The 21,865-nt window shown below is 44.8% G+C and overlaps 1 protein-coding gene across 6 annotated transcripts in view; it reads right to left on the reverse strand.

Annotated features, from left to right (window-relative positions):
* ACTN1 (actinin alpha 1) overlaps positions 1–21,865 on the reverse strand; it is a 131,653-nt gene that overhangs the window by 61,429 nt on the left and 48,359 nt on the right. For all 6 annotated transcript variants that reach the window (XM_019551454.1, XM_019551451.1, XM_019551453.1 and 3 more), the window contains exons 2-3: positions 11,563–11,677; positions 6,358–6,477 (exon numbers count right to left, since the gene is read on the reverse strand). In XM_019551454.1, coding sequence (XP_019406999.1) covers positions 6,358–6,477; positions 11,563–11,677 — 235 coding nt within the window. The remainder of the gene's footprint in view (positions 1–6,357; positions 6,478–11,562; positions 11,678–21,865) is intronic.

Raw genomic sequence — 21,865 nt, forward strand, 5'->3', positions numbered from 1 at the left:
TCCGGCCATAGGGTATAATGGGGAATAAATGAAATATCTACAACTTTGTTTTTTGTCCAGTTTGGATAAAATTTTCGGGGTTGTAGACTCTGCAGAGAGGATAAAGCCTGCCAAGTTTCAAGAAGATCGGTATAGGGGTTTGAGGGGAACAGCACCCCAAATTCGTGAAAGCAAAACTCGCATCACGTCTAGATGTTACAACATAGTGGGGTAAAAACTGCAAGGGTGGTAGCCTATGCTGAGACCACAAAGCCTGCCAAGGTGGCTCCAAACCACTTTGGGAAGCCTAACGAGGCCAGTGCTTCGACCCAGATGTGCTGCTTCAGACCCCGAAGCGTCTGAAGCCTCGCACAGCCCTAATGGGGGGACACACACACACACTCCCACTTCTGGCCCCTTGTGGTCCAGTGATGCACTTGGGGGCCATGTGGTACTGGAGCGGCCAGCAGGTGGGCAGGGAAGCAGTGAAAGCCATGGCAGGCAGAGGCTTCCAGCTGGAGGTGGGAAGGGGCTGAAGGTGGGGTGGGGCTGGGCCTACCTTTCTCCTGCTGACTCCCACTGCCCCTGTGTCTCCTGTTATCTTTGAGAGGCAGCCAGGAGCAGGTAAATATAAACTTTCTAATGTGTTTAGGGGCCCCACAGGCCAGAAAGAATGGCCTAGCAGGCTGGATCTGGCCTGCCCCTGCCTTGCACCAAGACACAGAGAACTCTCTCAAGGTGAGGAAGGTACTTCCCTGGCCAATAATGCTGGTTTAATTGCTGGAGTATATGATTTCCCTCTCTGGTAGTAAAGTCACCTGGATGACTTTCTAGCTGGGTCTCACTTACTTGAGCAACTTATAGCTCCTTTTTCCAGGGCTGCATGTTCACTGCTTCATTGGTTTTTATTTTCTGGTTTGCTGCTGCAATGGCTTTTTAAAGTCTTTAATTTAAGCCCTTAAAATGGCATGAATCAGGAAGGTTTATAATCCCTTTAGTAAGCAGTTATTGCCATGCCTTTTGAAGCAGAGACCCATTCCTAATGCTGAAGATACCTGCTTTGTACTTAGCACCTGGCACTCATGTGAGGTGGCCAAAGAACTCCTGTAGTGTGCTTATGTTTATTACTCTCTTAACTGGGGCAGTTTGGGTGAAACCTGTGTAAGATGCATGCAGGAAATCCATGCTTCTTTAGCGATCACTTAAGCCTGGCTATTGCCTGAGCTAGCATTAAAGAACATGAACAAAAACTTGAGCTCTTCCTTGGTCCTAACTTTCAGCACTCTTTGCTACTGTGGACTGAGCTCCCCCATAGATTCAGAGGCTTGCACACATAGAGCAAGGCAGGGTTTAACTCAGTAAACCAGGTAGCCCCATACTAGTTCCAAATGAATCTTTGTCCTGCACTTGCCTCATGCCACAGAAGGTTATGCCAATCTCAGGATCCCTCCACAGCCCTGCACTAGTTAGCTAATTTTAACCTGCATCCTAGTGCTACAGAGCTTCATTAGAGTTTTGAGTTTTGAACAAGGGCACTACAGTGGAACAGTTTTGCTCTATGAACAGACTCATAAGTCATCTTTACACATGCTCTGGGTTATATTCAGTGTCCCGTGCTTCAAAATGGTGGCAGGGGCACTTTAACTAAAGCTCATTTGATGAACTTTAGTTAAAGCACCCCCACCACCATTTTGAAACATGGGGAAGCCAAATTACACCATGTTGGAGCAGGTGTCCTGCAGATGTACAGGCATCCATAGGGCTTGGGGGATGGTAACTGGGTCAGGCATCATCTTAGCCCTTTCAGTAAAGCAAAGGGGCAAACAAAGACACCTATCTTGCGTGCAGACTGCCTCCATCTCATCCTTTTTTTGAAAGAAGGGGCCTGCCTAAGGAGGAAGGATGGATTTATGGCCATGGGCAATCCTGAAGACCTGGGGTGACTAGTTTGGGATTCTGGCTTAGTTGGCTAACTTTTGTATTTTCTGCAACCTAGTTGTTCCCCACCTCACCTCCATCCCCTTATGTTAGTCCATCACTCGGGTGATCTATATTTCCCTATGGGCTTTGTCATCTTCTTGGATTCATAACTCTTAACATCTACTAATAAATTTCAATCTATTCTCTTCCTGCTCTTCTCCTGGACTACTTCTGATCTTCCATCAGCTGTAGCTATGTCTGTCCTCTGAGTTTGTTAAAACAGTTGAGAGCCATGCAGCAAATCAACAGCGTTTGTCTGCTAGTCTCCACTGGAAAAGGAAAAGGTTATTTAGCTCTTGATGATCTTTAATGACTCTCCTATTCAGGCAGACTGTGAAGTCTTAGACTCCCTCCATATAACACAAGAGGGGTGATGCAGTCTAATGTGGCAACTGCGTGAAAGATATTAGCAAAGCTGTAAGCCTGCAGGGAGTTCAAAAAATAAGCTAAAATTCTTAAGTTCAGCTAGACAGAGTCCCAAACCTGTCACCCCAGGTCTTCAGGATCCAGTACACTTGATCTGAGCCTTCAAGAGGCCAAGAAGTGATAACACCAGATTCTGGTTACATCGACACAGCAAGTCGAGTAACCCCAAGGTCAACAACCTCAAGCATACTGTGATGCTCTGGGTGAGCTGTCTCCTAAACGAGAAGCCATGTAGCCATATCTGCAAGATGCCTGGGGCAAGCTAACACGCATTCAGCAGCATGGAACTGCCACATGGAGGTGGTTATACTCCTTCTGGGCAAGGAGGAAGCCCACTTGGACCTCAACAGGGTGCTTGAAGGTACTCACTCCAGGGTGCTCCAGGAAAATTTTAGTGTGTATACTAGGGGCTGGCAACCTACAGCCTGCGGGTAGCATTTGACCCACAAATCCTGGATGCTGGCAGCAATTCAGTGGTGAGGGGGATTTGGCAGCAGGAAGAGTGGCAACTGGGTCAGAAACGCATCAGCAGCAGATTTGGCAGCAGGGGAAGCGGCGGTGGCCAGGTCCAGTGCTGCTGGAGAAACCTGCTCTAATTTGCTCCACTGCTTCCAAAAGGTTGCCAACCCCCTGGTGTAGACATGGCTTTTCTTTCTCTAGCCATGGGAAATCAGAACCAGGAGAGATGACTGTACAGAGACAGAAGGAGCCTGGGTTCCCTGGAGGAGAACAGCAGTCAAAACCCTAAGTTATATATGACTGCCCACACAGGTGAAGCTCTAAAGAGGGCACACTTAAATGTCTGGAGGGACTTGCTGGTTGGGATCAGGACTGGTCTTGTATAGGATGGCTGGATCCTGTGGTTCCATTTCCCAGAAGTTGAACCAGTACAAGAGTCCGTACACTAGGAGTGTGCCTAAAAGGCTAGACTTTGAAGTAGTGTCTGGATGCTGCTAAGATCAAGTGGATTTAAAAACTCCAAGGTTTGGGGATATTAAACCTTCCTACCCTCACCTAGCCCCTGTGAGAACAAACCCATAAACACTTTTGAAGTTCTCAGGTCCTGCAGGAGGAGTGGCAAAATAAGTACTTAGAATCTACACTCTGTTCTGGTGTAGAAGGATATCAGTGTTATAGAGTTGAAATCCAGATCAAGAGGAGGTAATTTACATTTGCAAATATTAAAGCACTTAACTGAGACCTGAAGTAGTCGCTGGTTATTAACAGGCACTGAAAGCACATTTCTTGCAAGGATTACAAAAGGACCTTTTTATCTAGACTGATAAACTGAGGAAAGCTTTAAGGCCACTGTTTTCAAAGCATATTCCAATTGCAAGTGCTTCTCTGCCTGGGCGTTAGTTTTTGAGGCCTACAGCCTCAGTTTCTAGAGATGTGGAATTCCTAGAAGAGCATAATCAGTCTTTGGGTAACGCAACCTGAGTACTCAAGTCAGTGGGGAGTTGAACTAGAAAATTTGACCAAGACCCCACAGCTGAGCTGGGAAAGATACCAAAGAACCTAGCTCACATCCTTAAAGGTGGAGAGCATTACTTTATGCTGTAGCACTGATAAAAGTTCAAACGTAACTAAAAATAACAGAAACTAACTGAAAAAAAATGGATTTCTCTTTGCTGCACAGACCTTGTTTCTTGTAAACTGTCCATTTTGTGGTTTCTCTTAGACATGTTTGCAGCAACTCCCAGTATTGCAGCTGACTACTCACAGATACTGCCTTGTATCAGCAAGCTTGTTGAGATTTCCTGTTCCTGAAGTTGTCCCTCTCTCTATACTAATACATGCAGAGGGTGTGGTACTAAAGCAGTGGTCCTCAACCTTTTTAGACTCAAGGCATCCCATTCCATTCAATTCAATTTATTAAGGATCTTGGCTAAATGCCATGTGCCCGAAAATGACATAAACACACACACACAACCATAATATACATAAGTTTGAACAAAGTAACTGAACTACAAATATTATACTAAAAACAGAGCCCATCAACATAAAAACATTATTAATTTAAATATAGTAGTAAATCAAGACATGAATCTATAATATTGTTGTTCACAGATTCACAATTAAGACGCTAAAATCATATCTAATATTAAAATGCATCACTCATATCAGTAATAAAGAATATTTAACTCTAATCACCTCAGCCTTATAAGCAAAAATTGCAAGACAGTTTACTAAATTTGGATCTGTTTGCTGTAAAATCCAGATTAACTTCTCTCTCTTTGAAAAGTGTATCAATTTCCGCAAGAACAGAAATAAGGTTCTCCTTATGTCACCATATAAAGAACATTCTAAAACCTAGTGGATAGTATCTTTTAAAACTCCTAGACAGACGGGGCAACATCTTTTAGCCCTTGGAATGGAAAATCTACATCCAGCCAGAACAGCTATGGGCATCTGTTTGGTCCTGAGTCTAGTCAAAGAGGATCACAATTTAATATTGAGATCCAACTGTAAATACCTTTCTCCCCCTCAATTTAATTTCCAAAGAGTATAAAGGGGCAATACAAGTACCCCCAGCCACTGCAAAATCATTCTGCCTGGCAATATCTCGTATCCTCTGGAAAACTTGAACCTTTTCTATGGGGGATAAAAATATGTCATCGTCTTTAAGATAGTATCCCACCCCAGAAAGTGCAAAAGTACGGAAAGAAAAGCTAACCAGGTGATTGGGCATGTTGTGACAAGCTTGAGGAACCCCTTGGAAAATACCAGCTTCTGGTTTTCATTCATTTTTTGATCTCAGAAAAATAATAGAGCAATTCTTCTGTTACAAAGAACTCAAAGACCACAAGGGGGTTGCAACATTTTTAACACTGTGGATTCCTATTTGAAATCTCAAGGTTTCTGTTATGAACGACGTGTGTCTTCCGAGGCTGGGAGGGCATGGTGATCAGTGGTGTTGGTGGTGGGGGCATAGTGGCAGTGAGCGAGGACCGCCTGCAGGCAGCTGCAGTGCGGCAGTACTGGGGGGAGTAAGCAGCAGGTGGTGAGCAGGGACCGCCTGCATCCGCCATCCACGCTGTCGGCACTGGTAACTGGCAAGTGGGGACTGCCTGCAGCTGCCAGCAACCGCATCGGCAGCAAGGGGGGTGGGTGGCAGTGACTGCCCACAGAAGCCAGCAGCAGCCAATCTCAGGGGAAGTACGTGCTCCCCTGTGTCCCACCTACATGTCTTATGGTTTATCTTGCGAATTATGTTTGCATACCTAACAGTGCTAACATAGGGTGCCACAGGAGTCTACACATTCTCAAGGCACCCTAGGGTGCTCTGGCAGTTTGGTTAAGAATCACTGTACTAGAGGCTCTCAAGACTTAGGGTATCCTTCACTTTAGCCATGGCTCCAAGGGCTTTCAGGCTGCACTGCTGGGAGCCTTGGAAGTCCTGAAAGTGCCTGTTTTAGCCAGAGTTTTCACAGCTTCTTAGCTCCCTGCATGATATCAGGGTCTTATCTACTCCTCACATGAGATCCCCTGTAGAAGAGTCAGCTGTAGATATTAGGGGTCTCCTCTAGTCCTGACTCCTGAGGCACAGCCACCTGCTTCATTTTCATGTAAGAATTCCCTTTCTCTGTCAGCTGGTGTTCTCATTTGAAATGAAAACTTTTTTTGAAATACTGAAACTTCCCACTTTTGATACCTGTGAACACAACTGTCCACATTGCAACCGGATCAGAGTATAACTCAGGGTAAATGTATGAAGAAATGCTCAAGTAAAGTGCAAGGGACTGCACAATTGTACTCCCACAGACACTGCAGTCAAATCTTCAAGGATGGTGTTTAAGTGGGATATAAAACCTCAAGAAGCCAATATGCTTCCTCCTGCCACTGTCCCAACAGAGAATGGCCTGAGCTTGGTTAAACAACAGAAGAGAGGAGCAAAACAACACGGTATGCCAGATCGGGAAGGATGGTTCACTCAAACTAGGTCTAGAACCAGGCAAGTGGCTTCTTTACCTTCTGCTCCAATGGACACCAGCTTGACTCCTTTGCTAGCAATGAAATCCAGGGCCTTGTTCACGTTGGAAATTTTATGGACTCGCATTTTGCCTCTCTCAGGCTTAGCCAAACGTTCACCTATTCAGAAAAGAGAGAAACAAAAATGAGATCCCCCTGCACACTACAAACAGATTGCATAGTTCAATTAAAATAGCCTAAATCGTGCAGACCCCTATTCTTGAGCTACATCTCAGAAGTTCTTGCCCTCAGCAGTAAAGGTAGAGAATGTCTGTATGTTGGTACCCAGGAATTTTAATAACTGACATGCTGTGCTGACCCTCCCCCAAAACAACTTCCATGAAAAGGATACCCTTGAAAAAGCTGTTTGAGGGGAAGGGAGCATTGCTATTATCAACCCTTAAAGATTTACTGAACCAGGCAACTCGTTAAAAACTTCTGACTCATGCTATGGTGATGCCTATTAACTACAGATTACAAAGGCTGGTCTTTGATCCAAAACTCACTTCCCTATATGATGGGTCAGGACCTGAGCTCTAGGAGGGTCCAAGCATTCCTCAGAAAAGTCTCGGCTTTTTAGGACTTGATGCAAGACTCATCTTTCTGTAGATATGGAACAGCTAAGCACTGAATGACCATGATAGCATGTACCAGGAATAAAAATCACCTGGAATTCTTCCTCTGCTATGAAAAGCTTTATAATTAAAAAACCTGCAAGTTCAATTCCTCTCTGTTAAGGGATCTGGTGTACTTCTAACTGCATATAATGGGGCTTTGCTATTACAGTGGTGGGCACCTTAAATGTTTACAATAAGGCAGCAGGAGGGAGTGACACAGCTCATGGACAAGAGTAATTAACCTTTATTATTGGAGCTGGCTTCTATAGTCTATAAAATACGGTTTATAGCAAACACCGGTTTATGACTTGTATCAGAGCTGGGAGAATGCACTGATAATTTTTCTAGAGACATTGGTTTGAAGTGGTGTGCCCTTTCCTGGTGCCATCCTGCACATATTCAGGTCACCCTAGTTTTACTAGCACTAACCTATCAGTAACAGAAAATTTATTACGCTCAAACCCTTGAGCAGACCAAATGAACTTTCTGCGGGTGTTCCTATCCGAAACCTAATTAGATGCACATCAGAAATCATTCCATATGAGACGCATCACTAATCAACTACCCAGCACTGCCCGAATTTCAAACAGCAAGCGGTAGAATGGAGAAAAAAAGGTTGGGGGGACGGAGGGAACAAAAGCTTTTACACTTCGGACAGAGAGTTAGCAAAAAGTGGAACATCCACAAGGAAATAAAATGGTACATTTAGGCAAGTCATTTCTTAGCCATATATGCTAAGGTTATCTTCAGTCACAGAGGCTGCTGCTACAGCTCCACCCTGCATCTTTTAAAGCCAGGGGAGCAGGATCAAACACATTTCACTAGGCTTAAGGATGAAAAAGGAGAAATGAACCATAAAGAGCTCCTCTACTCTTTTTAAGTAAGATGGGGTGGTTCCTTTAAAAACAAAATCTAGGAGAAAATAGAGGTGGGAAAGCAGAAAGTCATCTCAACCAGCACTCCCTCAAAAGTAAGAAAAATATGGAAATAAAGCCTTTTGAAAGTGTTTTCTCAGTTATTCTGGAAGGCCAGTTTCTTTAACTGTCACATAAAAAGAAACAGAGAATTGGCTCTCAAAGCAAATACCCACTTCTGACTTCATCCTCTGTTGTCAATACATTTCTTTACCTATGTTACAACCTACACCTTAAAGACCCTCTCTCCTACTGAATGAGAAGCAAAGAATATGCCATTATGTGCTGCTTTCTGCTTTCCATTTCTTCCAGCTTGGATATCTAAAGTCATTGTAAAACAAGAGCAAAGGCGGTGTGATTAGTTTCATGAGTTTAACTTGAATTAATAAAGAATAAGAAATTAAATTTGAGGCCAAAACTTCAAACAACAGTATCCCCACAGAACTCTTCCCTCATAATACTAATTAATTCAATTATTACGATGAAAGCATTCAAGAAATGTTCTTTACTTTCAGCTATTTGCATTACTGTCCTGTCCTTCTCCCTGTCTAGCCGCTTCCACCTTCTGGTTCTCATGTACTAACCCAAGGCTGCAGTTTGTAAGCCAAACAATGCAAGGAAGTGTTGGCTTAAGTACTGTTTATCATGGAATTTGTTCAGTAGATAATTTCTATTAGTCATCCCTTTTGTTCAAGGGAAAAAAATGTTCTCTCTTTCTTTCCTTTTTTTTTAAACAAGAACTAAATTCTGGGCCCGGTTTATTTGATCTTACAGGGCGCATAGGGAGAAAGGGTCTTCTCAGGGAAGCACTGGAATGCAAGGTTGGTGAGAGAAAGCTGTCTTTTGGAACAAATCTTCTGGGGCCTGGTTTTTACCTGCATAAGAACAAAGGCACCTTGCTTTAAGAAAACTGCTGGGCTTTCCTTGTGAATTTCTCCCCTCATCATCCTGTTTGGGAGGTAACGGGGATGTTGAATAAGGCTGGTCAGTGGTTTTTCAAAAAAACCCAGTTTTTCATTGTAAAATGTCAGTTTGTCAAAACAGAAACTTTCTGCAAGACCATGCCAGGAGAGGAGATGAAATGCCAGCATGAAACTACTGACCAAGCCTAGAGAGAGAGACCGAAAGAGACCGAGACAGAGCCCTGTGCTTAGGGTATGTGGGAGCCTCAGATTCAAGCCTCTGGCAGAAATCAGGCAGAGCAGAGAAATGTTCCCAAAATGGGAACATTTTTGAAGTTCTGCAGTTTCATGGGATGGGGTAACCACGTCCTGCCCAGTGCCAGTGTGTAGGCTAGGTTGCCCCGCATCCTACTTGCAAGCAGGATAGTTCACAGGACAAGCAGAGCTCCCCCACTTCTGCTTCTGTAAGTGCTGCTACCAAGGATTTGACCCCTCAACCTCAACTCCAGCAGTTGTAACTTCTACCAGGCTTGTGGAGTCAGATGATATACACTCCCTCATGGAGGGTCTTAGCTTTGCTCAAAAGTCTTAAACCGGGCCACCACTGTTATATTGGGCATGTTGCCTCATCGCTGGGTAATTTTATCCTCAGCCCAGCTAGAAAGAAAAGATGCAAAACTAATGGAGGATACTGCTACCTAGTTCAAAACTGGATCAACACAAAGCTTCTTTAATGGTCCGTGGAGGAAGCAAAAAGCTGAGAGAGCAGAGGTAGCAAATGGGGAGCTGGGACTGGATCTGTAAGAAAGCCAGGAAAGGGTGCACACTCTGGGTAGAGGACCAGTAGTAATCACAACAGGACTATAAGGGTAGCAAGCAGCCTCTTGGCAGGACAGCAAGAGGTAGAAGAGGTGTCCAACGAGACATCTAGGGGCTGGATCTGGAAGTGTTGGCTTCATCTTTTGTGCAACTCTGTCATGGTGCCTACATCTTTCAGTTCTGGCAGCCTTCGCAATGGAGGCCTCAACACGCCAAATATGCAAGTGTTTGGGGTCAGAGTCTGAAGTGCCCAGTGCCCAGGTTGGACATCGAGTGTACAATGTTCCCAGCACCTATCCTCCCTCCAGCATTCTCCCCTCATGTTTTCCCTAACCCTGGTGACCTGCAACTTAAATATTAGCTTCCATGTGCCTCTACCTTCCCACTGCACCCTTTTAACCTTCCCTCTACACATGATCAAAAAGTTCAATGAAATGAAAAGGCCCACCCAGTCAGCTAGCTTCCTGCAAGTGTTGTAGAGCAAGTGTATGTGCCCTGCAACTCCCATTCCTAACTCCCAAATAAGTATTGCCTTGAACTCCAACCTTTCCAGAACATGAGGGGTTACGCTATCTGCAGAGCACAAGAGCTGACCCCCTAAGGCATAAGAGGCAGGCTCTGAGTGCTCTCACTGAGGCAGCACTATTGGTAAACACGCCAAGAGGGACAAGAGTGCAAAACGGAGGGGAGGTAGCATTCGCACAGACAGCCTAGTAGAGCAGAGGTTCCCAACCCCTGGGCTGCAGGCTGGCATCAGGCTGCGAAGGGTTGGCTGCTGGTCCATAGGAGGGTTGGCTGCCAGACTTGAAGTCTGGAAGTGACCAGCATATTGCAAACTGGCAGCCAACCCTTTTTTATACTGAGTAAAAACTGCCTGGAGAACAAAAAAGCAGCAGCAAATACTTCTTGAAGAATTGATATCTATCCAAATATTAATTCATTTAATAAGTTTGATATTTAGAAGCACACTAAATACTCAGTTTATACCGAGTATAAAAAAGGGTTGGTTGCCGGTCTGCAGTATTCCAGTTGCTTCTGATCTACAGCATGCTGGCTCACAGTTTGCTGGTCCATGGTCACTTCTGGTCTGCAGTCTAAAAAGGTTGGGAACCACTGTACTAAAGGAGCCATCAAAAGAAAGCTGACAGGGCACCCTGGAATTTAGGAGCCCCAGATTCAAGCCTCTGGGCTGACTCTGGCAGAACAAGGACTCTGATAGCACATTGGCTGAGGAGCAGAAGTGGGAGTTGCTGGATCTGTGTGGATCCTTGACTCTGCAGATCACCCTACTTTCCCACTTCTAGTTCAGGAGACAACTAAACCTTCCTACTGGCTTTGGATAAGATATGGTTTCTCTGTTATACCAGACTTCTCAAGACTTCAAACATTTTCACATTCCACATTGGGGCCTGGATCCCAGTTTCTCATGTTAATGTCACACACACATGTACCTACATACATTTCCTGATGCTTGCTGTAAAATACATTTTTTGCAGTTTGCCAGGATCAGCCCTGCGGTCAGCCCCATTTGAAAAACTCATCCCAATTCAGGATGGCATCAGTCATGCAGAGGGGCACTTGCCATAACTTCAGTCATTCTCCTGCTCTAACAAGCATATGGCACAAAGTGCCAATGTGGGAATCCTGCACTTTGCCTAAAGTCTCTTCATGATTCCTGCTGTGTGGTCCAAGACACTGGGTAAGACTTCACAGAATGATGTGTGCTCCTTATTGGTAGAAGAAAGTTGAAAGAGAAGAACCACACCAATAGGCGGCATGTGGAGGATAGCTGAGGCAAAGCCTTTCCTGCCACTGCCCTTGCTGATCCTATTCTGTGGATGAGTGGGAAGACAGTAAAATCAATGGCAACACTAACGACACTGAGACCATCACCCGAAGCCTCTCCTCACCTGAAATTTCCCAAAGTGGGGGTGAAATAATTTCCTAGCTCACCTGAAATGACTTCCAGAAGTAACATGAGTTTAAGGCCATCCCTGAAATCTTCCTCTATGTTTTCAATCTGTGTGCCAGCCTTGCGAAGGTGAGAATTACACCATGCTGTGAAAGTCTAGAAACAGAGGAGAAAAAAAAAAAAAAAGAACAATCAGTAATTTTTCATGGACTACACTGGTTCAGAGAAGAGAGCCAAAGAGTAAAATCATTGATGGTAGGATACATTGGGTTTTTTTAGGCCCAAAATAAATTAGTGGTCCATGCATTTACCCTGTATGGCATAAGAATAATACCAGACTACGCAAAGGGGCTGCAAGGCCCTTCCATCTCAGAGTGCAATACTAAGACGAGTTTGTTTGAAACAGCTACTTAGTCCTAGGCTCTAGCACATCAAATCTGCTTGATGGGTCCCTCATTTTGTTTGCTCTATCTGGGTTTCCCCAAGGTGTTCAATTTTCAAAGTGCTAGGCACCTGTAGCTCTCATTGACTTCGGTCAGCCTTTACTGGACACTTTCCATGGCACAACATGTTAGAGAAAGTGAGAAATAAGCCTGGCTGCCTTTGTCCTATGTAGGTTCTTGAATCAACAGACCATCCTTTTATGCCAGTTGCCCTCAGGTTATTCCTTCATTGACAAAGCATCCCTAAATACTACAGCCCACGAATGTAATGCGAGATGCATACTGGAGAACTTCTCAAGCATGCAAGTGATATTGCTTATAGCAACTGTCGTGTAGTCTGCCTCTTCTCTCATTCACTGTAATGCAAACCAGTTCACATACATGACTGCCTACCATTCCCTGCTTTAGCTTTAGCAGCTGCTTACATAAAGGACTAAATGTTGGCTTAATAATAATGTGATTTTTGCTATTTTTAATGCAATAAGGTCATTGTAAAAGCAAAGTGCGTGACGACCAGCCATCAGCAAACTTTTTATGAACTACTGGTTGTCCATGGGCCCTTGTTTAGGAGCTACTAATAGACGGACTGCATCCACTCCTGAGGCTGAACACATCAGCCATTCTGGAATTAACAATTCTACACAGCAGCAGTTAAAGATATGGGGAAACCCTATAAATTTGAAGTGGAGGGGCAGGTATTGAGGTGCACGGGCAATTTGGCTAAATTGCAATTGGGCCAGGACACTACATCTAACACTTGTGGAAACTAGCTTAGTGTCTGAAATACTAACCGCAAGTGGTCAAAGCACAGGATCTCTCATGTGAAAGACAAATATTACCACCACTGCTGACAACAGACATTTTCTGTGGTTATCTTCTGTCATCCTATAGTCTAACAGTGGAGTGTTAATTGTAGATAATAATGGCTGGGTCAGTTTTGAGGAAGTACCAAGTTAGAATTAAAATGTTGAGAGATGTAGTAATACAGAATGCTGCAGGGGGAAGTGCCATATATGCAGAACCAGAAATGTGGTATGTCTGCTATTAAATAGAAACAGATAAAAATACTCTGAACTTCAAGTGCACCATTGTCCTAATTAGCTGAATACAAGAATCTAATTCTCAAAAGTAAAAACCGCCTGGAGAGCGAAAAAGCAGCAGCAAATACTTCTTGAAGAATTGATATCTATCCAAATATTAATTCATTTAATAAGTTTGATATTTAGAAGCACGCTAACAAAATCCTTTTCCAGCGAATATGTTGGTAACCTTACAATTACCTAAGTGACCCAGGAGATCTCAAAACTGGGTCCCCCCCACAGTAAAAAATTAAGCTCTGCCAAAACTTTGTATTGACTATAACAAGCAGGGCAGGGTGGCACCTTATGGCCTAACCATAAAGTAACCCCCTGCCCTGCCCTCTGCCTAACTTCAGACTTCAGGAGGGGGAGGAGGATTTTTTTAAAATTTATCTGAACACCATGCTGCTCCAATAGACCAGACCGAATATTACCGAAAATGGTGAAACGCTTGCTAGGGGAAAAAAAAAAAAAAAAAAGTACTGCTGAACAGCTGATGAGCTTTCTATTATTCCATTTCTGGCTTGCTCTCTGCAGGGGGCTGTGTCAGAGCATGATAACAGTGCAGATGGTGTCGGCGGGTATATGTTACTCTCAAGGCACTTTGTCCTTTGGAAGTGTACATGCACTGTGGGGGCATGGGATCTCTTTCTTTCTGTGCTGGGTTTGTTTCCTTCCAGCTTAGAAGTTAAACAACTTTAAACATTTTTATATACCATTCATTGCCTTTTTACTGTTATTCTACTGGATAATTGAGAATGGCTTTGTTTAAAAATGCACCGCTGTATCCCTAGGTTCTTTTAGCACTGTCTACTCCCCTGGCTCCACCACCTTCACTGCATTATTTAACAAGATATTCATCCTGCTCTCTTAATCTGATGAGGCCCCTTCACTGTTCTCTCTAAGACTGTCAGTCTTGTTGAAGAGAGAAGAGATGGTGCAAGACAGTCAATGTTAGAGGCAAAAGGGAAAGCAACTTGCCTTAGGTTACAGAGAAAATCTATGGTAGAGGCAGAAGACCCCAGAGCTTCCAACCTCCCTGTTTCAACAGGCCACATTTTTGTGTTTCAACACTGTCCCCTGCAAAGCCAACCCACAGCCCTAGTATCGTTTGGCCCTGGGCTTGAATAGAGGGTTCTTACCAAAATCGGAGCAAAACCAAACACAGCTCAAGTGTACAATCAGTTTGGTCTGTGCCACAATATCCCGGAGGGTGGCAGAAGTCAGCAATGCCTGTAGTACCATGAAATATCGAGTTAAAAGCAAGTCTGCAAGGGCTCTACAGAAAGGTGTGTGACACTAACCGCATTTCTGGCAGGCACGTGAGACAAGATCAGTGCTCCTGCAGTACTGGAAGAGAATACATTGTGCATAAGCACCCACTGCTCACACCTCTTGCTCTCAGCTGGAGTGACACCCACCACTGCCTCAGATCTTCTGAGGGAAACTGAACTTTGCAAAGCTTGGAAATCCAGGTAGAAACGCAGCTTACTGAGCCCAGGTCTGCCATCTCAGCCCCAGATGGGTGTATTCTCCTCTGAGCTTAATCTGAAACAGGATGGCAGTTCCCACAGCAGTTGTTCAGAACACCTTTCAGGTCCTACCATCATTCACAAGTTGCCAATGCAGCCAGTGAAACCAGTGCATGCATACAGCAGCACCAGGAGCTCATTTTGGAGGAGGCAGGCAGATGCTCACTCTCTCATTAGCTGGCAAACTGTGCACTCTCCCAAACAGCAGCCATCGTGAAAGGACTCACACAATGGCTCCTCAGAATTAAATCGCAGGGTTCACTTTTCTCAAACTTGCAAAACATTTTCGGTACAGAGAAAGAAACCTTATGGTTACTTTGGCTACAGCCACTGTAGAACATGGATTGCTCTACAGTGTAATCCTGACCTCTACCCCGCTGTCCGCCTGGAAGCACGCACGTAACCGCTGCCATGGAGCCAGTACTGAGGCTGTGGAGCCTGGCGCAGCTGTCTGCACCCTGCCCACCACTTGCACTGGCCCTGGCCCTTCCTGCCACTCTGGGGCTGCAGAGTCCAGTGCAGCTATTTGCAGCCTCCTGGCTGCCTGCCACAGCCGGCCCAGGCATTGTGTAGCTGCAGCAGGTGATGGGCAGGGTGCAAACAGCTGCACTGAGGTCTGGAGCCCTGACACTGGCTCCACGGCAGAGGGAGGTGCACGTGCGCCTTGCAGCGCACAGTGGGGAAGGAGCCAGGGAAGTGCAACCCCAGACCCTCCCTGACTGTCCACCTAGAGACATGCATGCAGCTGCCAGCAATGAGGATCGGGCCCCTCACAGCTCTCCTGCCGTTGGCACGCCAAGCTGTGGCATGGGTGGAGGTTAGGGTGGCCATCATAGAGGACAGTCTGGTTGTCCTCTGTCTTCTATTGCTATGAAACCAGATGCCTTTATGTCCTCTATTGAAGAGAAAAATAGAGGACATAAAAGGCGGGTTACATATCAACAGAGGATAGAGTAACAGAAAACCGGACTGTCCTCTACGACTGCCACCCTAGTGGAGGTTGGGGTGTTTTGGCACTCTGGCCAAAAAGATTGTCAACTCCTGCTACAGAGGGTAAAATACCTTTCCCTTTTAAAGTAACAGGTTCGAGGGAGAAATGAGGGAAGAGGAGAAAAGCCCAAGACTGAGAAACATTGTAGGATGAGTAGGCTGGAAATTTTTACTTTCCACTGGGGTTAGATCTTTTGGCAAGCTTGGCCTAAGCCCTTTTTACTGATTTGGCTTCACATAAAAGGTAAAGACCCGTTTTGTTCTTCTAAGAAACCTACTGCAACCACGCGAACACCCTCCAAATTTCTGGCCAGTAGGACAGCTCCAAGTCACAGCTAACTGTGGCCATCGGCACCTGGCAGCCGTTAAACCTTGTCGTCCTTCCTGTCAGAAAAAAAGCTTTTGAAAGAGGAAAAGGCTGTTGAAAGCAGTCAGTCTCATTTCCCTCACAGGCCCAGCCCAGATACCAGCCAGACAAAAAAGCACCTGTTTTCCAGCACCGTTTTAGGCACTCAGCAGTTCTGCAGGGACATCAATAATTCTCAGACTATGGAATCTGAGATCATTTGCAATCCCCATCTAGTTATTCACTGGCTAAAATTACCACTCTAAAGCAACAGATGCGTTTCCTAGCCATCTACACAGCCAAGAGCTAGGAAATTATTTCACCCCCACTTTGGGACAAGGAGCTAGAGGGAAAGGAGAGAGTGGATAATCCTGTTAATCTCAAGGCTCTAAAAAAAAAAATAAAAAAAAAAACAAAAAACTTTGCAGGACTTGATAGAATAGCGGCACAAATAGGTATGGCCAGTGGTACACACTTCTGGTATTACCTCATTCATCTGCATGATACTCAACTCAAAAAGCTTCATAACGCAGCAGTGTTTTTTGCCCCCAAGATCATAAAACTGCATGCACTCCTAATTTAACTGTTGAGGACAACTGTTCTTCAATTTGTTCCTCAAAGACCATCTCTGCTATGCTACCTATTGGCTAAGTAAGGGTGACTATGTTGAGGGGCAAAAGCCAATATTTAATTATTAACATTTCAGAGAGATTCAGAAGTATTACACTGTGTTGCTAACCCATCTAACTGCTTTTCTCATCACTGTTCTCAGCCTCCTGCTATTCCTTTTCCTTGCTACTGTCTTTTATTTTTTGTGGTGGGATGGGGGCAATCTTATTTTAAGGTTGTGACAAGTCTTTTCCTAGATGTGCCAGGTGCCATGAATGACTTGTGCCCCCGGCGGCTGGGGGGCATTGCTGCACTGGCAGCCAGAGTGCGGCGGCACTAAGCAGAAGCTCCCGCAGACGCTGCCAGTGGTGCCTTTTTGTAGGGGGTGCACCACCACAGCCAGGGGGTGCACATGCACCCGCGTGCACCCCCTACATGTCGCCCCTGCCAGCTGCTGCACAAGCAAAAATGGTCTTGATCAACAGAGGCTTTAGAATACTATTGTAATACAACTGGCTAGATAATATAAAAAATGACTGAAAAAAGACACTCTTACCACTTCTGCCATTCCAGATCAGCTAGGCTCCTTTGGAGAGGGGTAACTGTTTTAGTTTTGTAACATGTGCAAACACTGTCATCTCTACACAAGAGAGCAGATTGTGTATCCACCTACACAGGGTAATCCATTTATGAAGTAAGACCTGCATTCGTATTCTGTTTATCTCAAAAATAGTCTTTTATACTATTAATTTTCTTTGTGAGCTTCCCTGGATCACAGCTCACCAGATATCAACCTAAATGTCCAAATAAGACTGATTCAGACAGGGACTCACTTGCTATTACAGCATGTAAACACAAGCACATTCCACCCCAGAAGCATGACTGACAGAAGTGCAAAGTGGAAACCAGTACACCCAGAGCTACATGCCTGAAATAGGATAGCAATGGACAGATGCCAGCCGGATGACTTCCACTAAAATGAACCTGTCATTAAGGTAACTGGCATCCTATGATTGAGTGACAAGATATATAGTTGATGACCCCCAGGAGATGAGATTGTGGGGAAGGATGCATTGCCTCCACAAGCACTCTTCCAAGGAAAAAGTTATGGAGTATCTGGAGCAATAAACCCATAATCCAGTCATCTAAATGTTAAGAAAATTCTCATACCCCACAAAAATATTTCAGATTTATGACTGATTGACTCAAGCTGCTACTTGCTTTCACCACGAGACTCAATGGTAATAGAAAGGGAGCTGCTACAGGCAGCGTCAACCTGAGTACCAGGTTTCCAACCTGAGGACTCCCAGGGCTTTAGGCATTTCACTTCAGATTAAAGGAGGTTCTTTTCCCCTTATGCTACTCCTAGAGCTGTTGTCACACAGATATGCCTACTTTGAGGATAATAAGGGAAAGACTGTACTGTCCATATAGTTTCTTTGCTGTTTCAAAGACAAGTTTCAAGAAAAGGATGGTCTTAGGAAAATATTTAAAAATAAGTTTATGTCAATGAATAAAATACATAGAAAAGCTCTATGCAGTCATTTCATGTTTTTTTTCTCTTCCATCCTTTGACTCTGGGTTCTCTGCCTATATTGTAAGTTTTCTGGGACAAGGGTGTACCTGCATACGTGTCTAAAGGAAATACCTGTATATGCCTTTTTGATGTTGTATAAAAATCTCCAGAATTTCTACACAAGTCCAAAGGATATAAACTACCCAGATTCTACTGTACCAATTCTTGCCAGGGAAAGCAAGGAATAGGAAAAGTGACTGCTCAGTGTCCCATAGTCAGAGCTGCAACACAAGGCCATTCATGTGCTGATCCTCTCCTTGGTATTAGGCAGTCCTGCTAATTTTAAAGCTAGTGCCAATTTTTCCCATATTTATTTCTCTCCCTCACCTCAAGCACACATGCACACACAGATGTTAACCCCAAGCTTCAGATATTGACTGATTTAAGGTCTTTATTCATCTCATTTCCAAATCCTACACGTCTGGTATCAACAGCTTTCATATGAGCTCCTGCAATTGAGAGGAAATTGTAGGGTAAGTACACACATCCACTTCACGTTTTAAAAAGTCTGAGCCAATCCTGACACCCAGTACTGATAGAGATGATGTATCATTGAGACTGAGGCCATCATATTACCTGGGCGTGTGCTCTGAAAACAACAGCGTTGCACAAGACCAAATCCAGTGACACGGATGCAATCAGCCTAAGGCCACATCAAGATGGAAAACCTACCTCAACCACATCATGCTGCTCTGAAACTGAAAGCAGCATAGCCATATCTGTACAGTGTCACAGGCAGACAAATTAGCCTGGGGTGGGCTAAATGCCAGTGTTACTCAACACACTCATCAGCCCACTTGAAGAACTGCACAGATATGACTACACTGCCTCAGGTTTAGGAGGCAGCCTGAATGGATACAACATGCTTGATGGTGCCACTCTTAAATACGTGAAATCTACTGCATAGAGATGGCTTAAGAGTCCTTTCTGCAGCAGGAAAGCACATAAGTCATAAAACATCTCAACCTTTGAGCAATTTTTGCAATGTAAATGTCAAAGCTGCCACAACATACAAATGACAGCTATTAAAAACCCAAATGAGCAGTTTTATCTTCTTGTGGCTTGGACACTTACATTGCTGCTTTATCTGACCTTTCCAGCTGCTCTTCACTCTTTCTGTCACCGCTAAATCACTCTTCTTCCACCTCAACCCCTCCTTCCACTGGTTAGCATAAACTCCTTTGCACAGCAGAGTCCATCCTATCCATACAATAGCTGTTGGAAAGTTGTTAGTTGAGACAAAGCACTTGCTGCTCTCTTATACAGAAGAATGAAAAGTGGTGGCAAACAGCTAAAAGATGCTTATGGGGGTATATGCTCTAGTAAACCAAGAAGGTACTCAAGTGAGGTAGTTTTAATGACCACCAAGAGTTATGCAGTTCCTGCTGTCTCTGCCAAGAGTTGCACTTAATTTGGTATTAAACACCCACTCACACATATGATTTTGCGGCTAGGTGAGTATTCACAGAGGTTTATCCTGCATTTATGAGAGGAAACAGCTTCAGACATTCGATCCTTGGTTAGGCCAAACTTATGCTGCAAGGTGAAATCATGAGCAAGTTATAAGCCAGAGCAGTGCTCAGCAACTCTCTCAAGGGGAGGATCAGCAACTCTCTCAAATGGAGGATCACGATGACCCAGCTCAGGTCTAAGACCAGCACTAGGACCTGCCCACTGCTGCTTCTCCTCACTGCTTCATCCCCTCCCCCTCTCCTTGGTCACAGCATGGACAAAGCTCCCTGCTGATTGGCCATAGCACCAGGACCTCTCCCACCATCACAATGCCACCAAAGTCTTTGCCACTGAAGCCCCATTGCTCTTTGGGCAGGATCTCACCTGTGGACTATAAGTTGTCCACCCCTGACCTAGAGGATGCTAAACCATGATTTCCTGTCTGAGATTATGGAAAAGTTCCTCCCTCACCAAAACAAAAGGCTCTAAAGGCACATCCAAATGAACCATCATGGCATCTCTGGAAAACAAGATCAATTCACTCAGCTCTATGTACTCAATTTTGGAGAGTCTCATGTCAACTGCACCTGTACTTTCTGAACTCAAAATCTGGTCTGCATTTACCCACTGGCTTGGAAGTAGACACTCTGCACTGCGTGAATCACAATGCTGTGCATTATGGGATTGCCTAGAACAGGGGTTTCCAACCTTTTTGGATCAGTGTACTCCTGGTGGCTGGTCACGGAGCATCTCTGGAAGCTAGATGCGGAGTGGGATGGGGAGGGGGGCAGTAGGGCAGCGGTGGCACGTGGCTGAATGCGGAGCAGCAGCAGCTGCTGTGTGCAAGCTTCCCCTGCTGTGCGCATCCAGCTAGGTCGGCAGTGCCTCCGTGGCAGCGCGGGACAGTTCATGGCGACACTCCATCCCCGCCTGCCTATGCATACCTCCTAGGGCCTTCTCAAGTACCCCTGGGGGTATGTGCACCCCTGGTTGAGAACCCCTGGTCTAGAAGGATTCACCAACTTCTATGGCAAACCCCCAAACCTCCATCTAGGCTAAAACCAAAGTACTGTATTTAAATTAAAATTATCCAGAACCCTATATGAGGCCCTCACCTAAGTTTTCGTAGTAGGGGTTTTTTTCAGTTTCTTAAGTCAGGCAGGGAGCTTGGCGTCCACAGAACTTCCAGGCAATAAAAATATATATTAAATCAACTTTAGCTGCCCAAAAGCTAGATTTTTTTTTCCAGCCTGGTAATCTAAAACTTTAAAGCATGGCAAATAGGGAGGGTCTGAGCCTATTTCCTACAAGCCTATCCTGACTTCTCCTTGAACAGACTGGGTCATAATTAGCTTATTATAAACAAAAAAAACCCAAACAGTTGGACTGCAAGGCTGAGCAGACCATGAAATTTCTCCCCAACATCCAATCCAAGTTTCCCTTCTCTCAGCGCTAACTCATTATTAGTTTTAACCCAATGTCCAATATGATTTTTTCCTTTTCCTGTGCTGTTACCTTTCTTTTTTACATGCTCTTCTTTCATCCCCACTTTCCTGACCTTTTTTTTTTAAAAACTTGTGTACCTATTTTCTCCACCGTCTCAAAAACTTGTATCTTGGCTGTTTTTCCTGACCCCATCATAGGGTCAGGAGGGTCAAATTGAATGTGTAGTCATTCATATAAGCCTAAACTGGATACAGTTCTGCTTCAGATCCAAGGCTGTGGCTTAGTCTAGTCCAGAACTGGGTGGTTATTTAAACAGGCTACAAACTAATTACAAATCTTGCCAACACTTGAGTTCAAAACCAAGTGCTGGAAAGTGTAGGTTATACACACTACTGTAGTAAAACTCAGGAACCAAAAATGGTCTTTGCTAGAGTGTTTGGCAACCAGATCATGATGTATGCATGAGAGGTCACCCAGAACTTCAATGCATAAGCCGAGGCAGGAGTTCTTTTTTCATTTGTTTTTTTGGAGGAGTGGAGGCTGCCCAGACCTTCCACACCGCCTTCAGGCCACTGAGACAGAATCCAAAGGCCAGACTGAGTCCAGACATTTGGTATCTCCATGGCTGTATTTGTATAAGCATCTGCGAATTGAACCCGGGTCTTCTGTGTGGCAGATAAGGATTCTACCACGGAACCACAGGGGGCTCTGTTTGCTAGACCAGGGGCAGGCAAAATACAGCCCATGGGCCACATCCAGTCCACCAGGCCATTCTATCCAGCCCCCAGGGCTCCTAAAAAATTTAGAAAATTTTTATCTGCTCCTAGCTGCCTGTCAAAGACGACAGGAGCCAGGGGCAGTAGGACCCGGG

This window comes from Crocodylus porosus, unplaced genomic scaffold, assembly GCF_001723895.1.
Source record: "Crocodylus porosus isolate Cpor-Errol unplaced genomic scaffold, CroPor_comp1, whole genome shotgun sequence".
Taxonomy (NCBI): Eukaryota; Metazoa; Chordata; order Crocodylia; family Crocodylidae; genus Crocodylus; species Crocodylus porosus.